This window comes from Medicago sativa, chromosome 7 (genome assembly GCF_051527215.1).
Source record: "Medicago sativa cultivar Bolivia chromosome 7, Bolivia_mono, whole genome shotgun sequence".
Lineage (NCBI taxonomy): Eukaryota > Viridiplantae > Streptophyta > Magnoliopsida > Fabales > Fabaceae > Medicago > Medicago sativa.
In genome coordinates, this window is record NC_140755.1 from 65,969,455 (window position 1) to 65,980,367 (window position 10,913).

Below are 10,913 nucleotides of genomic sequence, written 5' to 3' on the forward strand. Positions count from 1 at the left end.
CGGAGAGTAAGTTTATCTTAGATGTTCACTTATTTGAATTGATTTTAATACACTGATTTTGTATAATTGTCCAATGATAATGGTTTGACAACTTATAGATTGAATGAATTTGTTTTTATTTTTATAATTATTATATAAGATAGAAATTGAGATTTTTTCAAAGTAACCAGCAAGAACTTGATTCTCCTATAAAGTGGAATTCATTGTATAACAAATATTCTCATAGAAGAATTGAATGATAAAAAAATAGTACTTGTTCTGTACGAAAAATGCATTACTCCAAATTGAGGTGCCGGAGAAGCACTAAAGATAATAGAGTGAAAAGTGATCGTTGGAAAATGGTTAACGAGGAAGGGACATGTATCGGTAAACTTGTTAGATTTATTTTGGCTATTGATCGATAGATGAATGACGAGGAGGAGGGTTACTGTTGTTTTATTTCAAATTTATCATTTAAGAGCTAAAATTTAGTTAAAGTTTTCATTAACAATGAAAATAGTTTCTGAAACTTCGTCTTTAAAATCTAGCACATATTTATTACTTTACTTATGAATACTTATTCACTCATGAACATTATGAATTCATTTATACTTTTGAGTTTGTGTTCTTACATAATTCACTGATTTATGGAAGTTTTGTAGGAAATTCTAGGCAGAAAGGAAGAGGAAAAGAAATTGATATAACAAGACGCGGATAAACTAAGCAGGAAAATCATTTGGAAGTTTAGTTATGGGGTGATGGATGAGACAATAGTCAATTTACATTCTAGTAGTTAATTTACATTTTGCCATTTTCTTAGATGTTATTTTGTGGGGACTTAAGCATCTGATCATTGAGTAGGATGCCACTGCTTTGTAACTATTTTATTGACTTGGATCTTGAATTTACATTTTGCCATTTTCTTTAGATGTTATTTTGTAGTACTGTGGTAGAAGTGGTGATTAAATAAGTCTTTTGAACATAATCTATTTGTTTCTTGGATGCATGTTATATTTTGGACACTTGCAATGTATATATTAGGAACGTCCACAACCTTACCTATTTTCAAGCTCAAGCTCAACGGTTTGTTGTGCATAATGCTCTATTTTCATGTTATGATTCTGGTAATCTGGTTTGATCTGTCTCAATAGCATGTGACAGAATCCATAGGATGAATGATTTGGTTCATAATCACTTATACATAGAAATTTTTGAAAAATCTACTCTAGTATGCTGCTTTTTGAAATTGATTGGAGAGCAGGCTTTCATTAAATGCACTGATCAGAGACAAAGGGAGACTGATCATGCATTCCACATTTTTTATGCTTACAAAGGATTTTTTCTTTCTTTCTAGATGCAGTTCAATATGGAATGTTGAAATTCTCTCAGGTTATTTTTCAACCTAGTTTCACATTAGACACTGACAAGTACAACAAGGGACAATGATTGTGTGGTGGGGACTTTTTAAGTGTAGACAAAAATCATGTTGTGATCCCGACCAGCTCACTGCCAATCCAAAAATACACTTATTGTTCCATATAAAAGAGTGAAAATAAGAGAGTAGTTTCAAACAATTTGAGATGAGGTAACATGATTGAATTTCAATTGAAAAATGATTGTCATTATAATCCATAAATTTAGTTGGATGAAGACAACCTCCTAATCTCTTGCTGCCAAAGTTGTCAACAAATGGATTGCAACATGTCTTGCAATTCTGCGAACTGATCACCTTGTGTCATCAACTGCCCCATTACATTCGGAACAATATTATCTTAAATAAAAATATATAAAGGGAATATGAGATTTTAGGTTGGATTTTTCATTATTCCAATTATACCTTTAAACAAATTCCAATTTTACCTTTAAACAAATTAAATAATGCAATATTGTTGGTGTCATTGAAAATGATAAAAGTTTATATTATATTTGTTACACTGTTGTGTAAATGAAAAATATAAGCATGATTTGTTATAAAAAGTAGCAAACATCAATGCATGGTGACAATCAAACTATATTCATCATTTACATATGGTTAAAATATGGTTTTCATCCCTGCAAATATGACCCGTTTTAGTTTTTAGTCCTTGTAAAAAAGTTTGTAGAAAAAAGTCCAAGCAAAATATTTTATTTTTTAAAATATTCTCTGGCCCCACTTTTGTGATGATTTGTCACTTTTGTGCATCGGTAACACTTGATGACTGTAGGGTTGTACCAGCTTGTCCAACTGGCATCCATGAAGTAAGGCACTTAATTAAAAATGATATTTACCTATTTTTAATAAAAGGCAATATTATTTTGACTTTTAAAAAACAATAATTATTAATTAAATAAAAAAAGATTAAAATGTTACAATAGGGGGGAAAATGTTCGGGCTTCCCATTTTCCCCCTTTCGTCCTTCAATACTCAATCGAACTAGTTCTAAAACCTCAATCACACTCGATTTCTACTTCTTCTTCAATCAATTTATCCTCTGCTTCCATCTTCTTTGCATATCCTTCTTTGTTCTCTGCCATCTTATTCAATTCTTCAACTTTGAGAACTGAAACGCCTAAAAATGTCAAGTAGCAGAGGCTATTCGGGTAGTAGAGGAGGGTCACAGGCATATTCGATTTCAAGGAATGGAGGAAGTCGTTGGCAAGTTCGAATTCAAGAAAATGGGCTGGAACAGTTTCTGGTTATGTTCCCTGTTTGTGGATGCAGATTGCTCATGAAGGTTTACATTGCTAACACTTATGAGAATTAAGGTAGATGGTTTCTATAAGTGTCGTCACTGGAACATCAAGGTTAGTTTAGCAATTTTAACTGATAGTGTACTGCGTTTATGAATTGTATCCTTTTTGCTAAAATATGTGATGTGGATTGTGTATTTGTTCAACAGACTATGCCAACATGTGAGTTATTCCTCTGGGACGATGATATCATATGTGATATCCCGCTAAATTCTAAATGGACTAATGTATCAGTGGAACATGTCAGAATGGAAATAATTTCTGTAGGGTAAATTATTTATTGAGAAATGCGAAGATATTCGGTAAATATCTCACACATTATCCAAACGGATTTGAGGAATTAAATGGTTACGAGTTACCGGAGGATAATTGTGTCTTTTCCTTGAAGGACATTTTGGTAACTTGGGACTTGAGATTTTTTTTTAAAACCAAGGGTAAAATGGTAAACTTGCCATTCAAGATTTTCTTTTAATGGGTCAAAGCTAGATTTTTTCTTCACTTTCCACATTCTTCCTCATCACACTAGAATATTTTTCTCTTCTCCACTCTCAAAATTTCGGTCCTCACCCCACCAACCTAGACACACCAAAATTCAATAATCCACCATGGAATCATCAAAGACATGTTTTAAGGAAGTGCTATGTAGAGATTTGAGCAAGAATCATACTACAAAACTTCTCCCTCCCTCCAATTTATAGTGAACCGCCCCTCTCCCATACTCTTTCCATATCTTCATTTTCAATTCAATTCATGGGAATCCACTTGTAAGCTTGTCTTTGGAGGTAGCCATAAAGGAATAAGCTCAAGGTAAGCATCAAATGTTCCTTCCCTTGATCTTTCCCTCTGGTAGCCATAAAAGAGATATATGTTGTGGGTGATCATGAAAATTACTTAAATTGATGTTGTAGGAGCTTTTGGAAGAGAAAGGATTTTGCCTAATGGCTGAAATTGTTAAAGGTTGTAGAAATTGTATGTGGATGTTATTAGAGTTCATGATAACTAGAGAAGTTGATAAATTGGGATTAAAGAAATTGATATGGGATTGAATGAAAATAGTTATATGAGCACCTTGAAATGAATTAGTTTTGTTGTATTATGGAGTGGTGGTGTTGTAACTGAGTGTGATGGTTAAACTGATTACGACTAATATTTTGGCATGTTAGTTTAAAATTTGTAAGGACAGAATTATGGTATTTGGGTCGTATATCTGGTTGTGTAAAACCCATAATTGAATAATTATTGGATTTTTGGATTCTACATCTAATTCACTGCAGTTTGGATATAAATTTTGTATGTTTCGGATTACGAATGGATTCAGAAAACACGTTTGAAATTTGAATTTTATGCTGAAAAATTGCCTACGGGTTTGGCTTGGATTTTTCCGAAATAAGTTAATACGTGAATTTAAATTGGGTGAATGGTTCCAGAACTTAATATGTATGTTTAAAGGGCTGAATAAGTGTTTGTTTTGAAGTTGAAATGCAGAAAGTTAGAAGCTGACGTAAAAAGCCGCAATAAAACTGTTTTGCATAAAAGCGATTATGAAGCTGACAGGAGTTTATTTGAGACTTAAATGATGTAGAGAATTCAGGAAAATGCCAAGGTGAGTTCCTTAGTTAGTTAACTCTCCCTTTCGATATTTTGAATCATGTCATTGAAATTGTGTTATTTACTTTTACTCATTACAAACGAGGTTTTAATGGTTATGCAAAGTTATAATAATGTGAATGAAATTTTATATGATATCAAAGTTATGAAAGTGTTGATGATATGAATTAGTTCTAACAATAAAATACTAAGCACGGCAATTGATGTATATACTTATAGAAATGATTTGAAAGGAAAATTGAAATTAGTAACATGCTCAAAGAAAAACAAAAACAAAAAAAAAATAGAAGGAAAAAAAAAACTCCGTTTGCTACAACGAAGAGATAATGTAGCCTATGAGGTACGACTCATAGTAACAAAATGAAATGGTTATCGTTCACCACAACGAAGAGATAAATATGCACACAGTGAAATGTATAATTAATGACATGAACTTTAAGTCAAGAATTATAATTATGAGTATTTGTATGAGTAAGAATATGACATTATGATAGAATTATGATAGTATTCTAGGTAGTGATCCTAGTTATTCCCGATCGCTCAGTTATGTAAAATAAAGACTGTGTAAACCCGAAATCGGTTGACTTTAGAACGGATGGCGATCTTAGGTTCCCTGAGATTGCCTACAACCTAGGATAGGTGGAACTCACTGAGACATCTTGTCTCACCCCAATCCCTTTTATTTATTTCAGATATTCAGGTTACTAGACGACATAATGGTTCGTGATGAAGATGCAGAAGTCGCTGGACCATACAAAGTTCACGTCAGTGGTGTTATTGTAGAGGTATATGAGGAGAATTTTCTATATCTTATTCAGAGGAAATTTTTATTATTGTAATTTTAATGTATCCAATGCCAAGTTTAACACACATGCTAGATATCCTAGGAAATTTCTAGTAGGGGTGTTTCATCATACCTGGTGTGATACCAATGATTGAAGTTACTCCTTCAATGGAAACATCAATGGAGGATAGCTCAAAGGTGGATGGAAGCCAAAAACAAGTCTACACAATATGCGAAACCATTGATGAAGTCGTGCAGACATTCGAGTTGAATGAAATTGCAAAGTGGAAGATGAAATACGAGGATGGGAAGAAGAAAGTTAAATGGATTACACTGATTATTCTTATTTGTTGGATTGTCTTTGTTTGGTTTGTTAAGAATTGATGTTAGTAGGTTGTCTTTGTTCTAGTTAAGTAGGTTGTCTGTGTTTGGGTTTAGTGGGTTGTCTTTGATAATTGGTTTTTAATTGATGTTTATGATTAAGAGTTTTAAGAACCTTAATGCACCTTTGTGGTTTAATGAATGAAAAAAGTTTGATTGGAGCATATGTATATTGATTGTGCTGTTTGTTGTACAAAGTTATGCCCACAAAGATTACATAAACATTGTGCATTTTATTAAACCAATATATAAACATAAAGGAAATTGTTATAAAAGACATTATTTTGAGCCATAACATTGTAGCATTAACATAACATCAAAATAAAAAGCAATGTTTTAAGCCTTAACATCAAAATAACAGGCATTGTTTTAAGCCTTAACATCAAAATAGTAGGCATTGGCTTAAGCCATAACAACAAAATAAATGACATTGTTTTCAGCCATTACATCAAAAAGAAACATATGTAAATAACTAGGAATATTCTTCATGGTTGGTTCTCCTGAGTTGGCTCTCCATCTCCCTCATCTATTCCAACTTCAATTGGGTTGTTCTCCTGAGTTCCTGGTGCACCTACTTTGGGTTGTGGACCAAATTAGCAGGTTCTTCCACTCCTTCTAAGGTTGTTAAAGTTGTAAATTGGCACCTTTAAATTTGACTTTGTTTGAGATCCATCACAAGTTCTTCCTTTCCATGATATGGTGGTCTTTGCCTTGTTTTTAATTTTCACTGTGTTACCATCAGAGACCCTCTTAATCTCAGCTGCATATCTCCATAAGTTTGAATATTGTTTTGTAGCATCACCATCAATGATCTCCCTTGCTTGCAACTTTGCCTTCCAAGCCCTGCAAAAGGTGATTCCAACACTATGTTTTCTCCTCATGTCTGTCATAATGTCTGTGACCCTCATACTTTCGGTGCACATCATTTTAGGTACAATAACTTTTGTAACCCACTTGGATATAACAAATCTAATTTTTAATGTCCTTGCACAAGTGTGGTCCCCATACCCTGTTTTAATCATATACATGTGCTGGTCATCCAGTTGACTACATAAAGCTAGAAACCCACAATTTGACTTACAAACCACTCTACATCTTATATTTTCATTTTTCACAAACTTACACTCATACCCATTTATAACAGTCCACTCAGTTATAGCTTCTTTGGACTATTTTATAGAATTGAACTCCATGTCAATCTTGAACTGAAATTTTTTATGCAGACCTGACCTTTCTCAGTATCAGAGTCTTTAGGGTCACTACTACCCAACTAATCACTTACATAATCAGCTACAATCTGAACATCATCTAATAACATTGCAGCTTCAGTTCTGGTTCTTGCCTCATTTTTGTTTGGGCCCTTCTTTTTGGTTGGGATTTTACATGCTCTCTTTTTCACCCTATACTCATTACCTTTAATCACCACTATATGTGTACCATTCATAGGTGGGGAAAACTGTAAGCCAAAACCATCATCCAATCCTAACCCTATTTTATTTTCACTATCATCAAATGTTATACGTCTAATGTCATCATCATCACTGCTTGAACCTCCGTTAACATATTCCATTTCATCCTCTTCACACTCAACAACCTTTTCCTTCCCATTCCACTTCCAATTATCCTTAGCCATGTCCTCTGCAACAATATTTTCATTCCCCGTATCTTTAACCAATTTATATGCATTAACATAATTGGGTAGACTAACCAAACCATTCACATCAGCCATATCATGCTCAACATATATGTTAACCTTAAACTTTTTTTTTTAGTTACGTATCCCTTTATATCACTAGCATCTTCATCCACCCTAACCAGTCTTAAACCTACTTCTTCTTCAACCTTCCACCACAACCTAAATCCTTTCCCATACTTAAACTTTTTGACTAAGTCATTCACTAATCCAAAAGCTTCAAAATAACACCATTTATCTTCATCAACCTCTACGACTGAATCTTGACCACCATTGTAGTAAATAACCCAGTCCCTTACAAGAGACCCTCCATGATGAAACCTAACAGTAATTGACATACTACCACATGCAAAACACGAAAAAAAAACAATTTCAAATAACAATCATTGTGGTCCCCACTAAGAAAACGACAAAAACAACACATATATACACACAACTAATTCAATTATAAACCATAAATAATATAGGGTTTTTGAGTGAACTTACACTGTACAACTTTCTCAACCAATTTCACCCGTCGATTGAAGCTTCACAAAAAACCCAGGCAAACCTGCAAATCAAAGCCGTACATTAGGAAAACGAAATGAAACAATGATCTCAAACATGGTAAAGACCGAGTCGAAACTTACAATAAGGAGTAACAACCAAAGCCAGGTCGAATCAATAGAGGGTGAAGTCTAGAATGATTGATTTTGAAGAAGAAGCAGACATCGTCGCAAGCAAAACCAGTTCGATGGAGGATCGAAGGAAGAAAGGGAAAATGGGAAACCCTAGCATTTCCCCCCATTTTGTTACGTTTTATTATTATTTTTTAATTAAATAATAATTATTGGTTTTTTGAAAATCCAAAATTATATTGCCTTTTATTAAAAACAGGTAAGTATAATTTTTAATTAAGGGCCTTGCCACGTGGATGCTAGCTGAACAAGTTGGTACAGTCATGAAGTTCCACGCATGCACAAAGGTGACAAATCATTGCAAAAGTGGAGCCAGAGACTATTTTTAAAAACAAAATATTTTGTAGGGACTTTTTTCTACAAATTCTTTTACAGGACTAAAACCAAAATGGGGCGTATTAGCACGGGCGAAAACCATATTTTAGCCTCTATATATTTTATCATTTACAAAATTCTTTTACAGGACTAAAACCAAAATGGGGCATATTAGCACGGGCGAAAACCATATTTTAGCCTCTATATATTTTATCATTTACAAAAAGTTACAATATGATAAGTATGATTTGTTCCAACATTCATCATTTACATTTTTAATGATGTTGAAGGATGTACTTTATCGATTTGAATTTAAATGAATGAAAAACAAAATAACGTGACAATCAAACTATCACAAATAAGCAAGAATCAAGGATAGAAATCAAAGAAAAATAAGTTCTTACTCACTTGGGCCCACAAACCGCCAAGCTTGGCCCATTTTCAATAGTTATAACGTTATTATATACAGCATTGCACAACTGAGTTTGGTTTGCGGCAATAGAGTTCAATGTATTAGGGTTTTTTCAACTTCAACGTCATATACTATGAAGCAACATCGATCCAATGCATCATATCCGACTTTGTTCCTCCCCGATGAACTCATCACAGAAATCCTATCTTTTCTTAGCGTTAAAAACATCGTGCGACTCAAATGCGTGAGCAAGTCATGGAATACTCTCATATCAGATCAGACCTTCGTAGAAAAGCACCTTAAGAAGTCGACTCAAAATCCACACCTAACATTATTTTGGTACCAACGCGAAAGGGGTGTTAATATCCTACCCTTCCCTGTGCATTGTCTTCTCAAAAATCCATCCATCAATGTTTACGACCACAATTTCCATCCTTTCAAGAAACATTGCATGATTGTTGGTTCTTGTAACGGATTACTCTGCTTGCATTTCCAATCTCTAATATACCCAACACTTGAAATAAAGGATTGGTTCCGTTTCTGGAACCCTGCCACTAGAACAAGATCTAAAAAATTAGGGTTGGAATTTTATAGCTGCCCTGATCCCGACGCTTTTGATTTCTACCATTCTAAGTTATCTTTTGGTTATGATGCTTCAATGAGAACTTATAAGGTTGTAGCGCTTCGTGCTGAAAAGAATGAAGCTTCGTGGAAAAGTGTAGTTAAACTTTTCAGTGTAGGCGATAATTGTTGGAGAAAAATCCAAGGCTTTAACACTGTTCCTGTTGATTGGTTCATATTTCATCATCAACACATCCACCTTAATGATGGTGTGCATTTGAATGGCACTATTAATTGGTTGACTCACATGTCTACTATTCATGCGGAGCAATTTCAGATTGTTTCACTTGACTTTTCAACAGAGACATACAGGCGGATTCTGCTGCCTTCGGATTTTATTGGGGTGCCATTTATTCATCTGCCAGTTCTTAGGGTTTTGATGGACAGTCTCTGTTTTTCTTATGATTCCAACAATACTGAATTTGTTTTATGGCACATGAAGGAATACGGGGTTCAAGAGTCTTGGACTCAATTATTTAAGATTAGTTACCAGAATCTTCAAATGGATGATATTCTTGATGGTTATGAATTGGTGTGCATTTATGTAAATGCTGATATGGCGATTTTAGCAAATGGTTTTCGCAACCGGGCATTTATCTATAATGTAAAAGATAGAACAGTAGAGAGAATTGAAACTAAAAAAAACTCCATACATTGGTTTGGTGAGGCAAAGGATTACGTAGAAAGTTTGGTTTCACTTCATTGATTGACGGTAAGTTTTTCTTTGATACTCACTTATTTGAATTTATTTTAATTCACTGCTTTTGTATCCTTGTCATTATATACTAATAGATTGTGTGAAATTTTTTGTAGTTTCCTTAGGTTGTTTGCATTTCTAATTCGTTACGTATTGGCAATTGATAATGGTTTGAAAACCTACTAGGTTGAATGAATTTGTTTTGATTTTTATTTTGATTTTATAAGATTGAAGATGAGTTTTCTTCTAAGTAACCAACTAGAACCTGATTCTCCTAAAGTGAAATTCTTTGTCTGAGAATTAATGGCATATATAAATTGAAATATAAATGAAATAGTACTTTATCTGTAAGGAATATACAGTACTCCAAATTGTGTTGCAGGAGAAACATTAGTATTAATAGAATGAAAGGTGATAAATGAAAATTCTTCTACTGATTTCATATTAGTCTTAAAGCATGTTCTGGTTTTTCTCTAAAAAATATGACCTTGGTGCGACTGCTCAGAAAATATCTGCATTTGTATTTGTATAATGTTTGTGGCGACTTCAATTTAGATGATTCATAAATGTTGCCTATTGTGGGTGGCCTAAACATAAAAATTTTAGGTTGCAATAAGAGTTGAAATTTAGTCAAAGCTTTCAGTATTTATAAGCTAGATTAACATATTTCAGTATTTCACACAATCTATTTTAGCTAGTGACATGTAACAGGAATACATGTTTAGAATTGGATTCATGTCATCCTGGCACTAGCTAACATATTTATTTACATATGAATAGTTATTCGCTTCTGAACATTATGAATTCCTTTTTACTTTTGAGTTCATGTTTACATTTTATTTTTGTGTTTCGCTTTTTCACTTCTAGTCTAATGGGTGTTTTTTAAATATTAGATCTGTGACCCCTACTCCAAGCACATTGGGGTTATGAATGTTACTTGGATGTTTTGGTGGGAAAATCTATGGAAGCGAAGAGGAAAAGCATTTGATATCAGAGGACGCGGATAAACTAAGCAA

The 10,913-nt window shown here is 33.5% G+C and overlaps 1 protein-coding gene across 1 annotated transcript; it reads left to right on the forward strand.

Moving 5' to 3' along the window:
- The first annotated feature begins 8,614 nt into the window (after nt 1–8,614).
- Nucleotides 8,615–9,906, forward strand: LOC146907785 (F-box/kelch-repeat protein At3g23880-like). Its single transcript, XM_085729161.1, has one exon. The coding sequence runs from the start codon at nt 8,713–8,715 to the stop codon at nt 9,904–9,906; it is 1,194 nt and encodes a 397-aa protein (XP_085585287.1). The 5' UTR covers nt 8,615–8,712.
- The last annotated feature ends 1,007 nt before the right edge of the window (nt 9,907–10,913 follow it).

Coding starts and splice junctions, on each gene's coding strand:
- LOC146907785 (XM_085729161.1), top strand. CDS start 8,713: ATGAAGCAACATCGATCCAATGCATCATATCCGACTTTGTTCCTCCCC.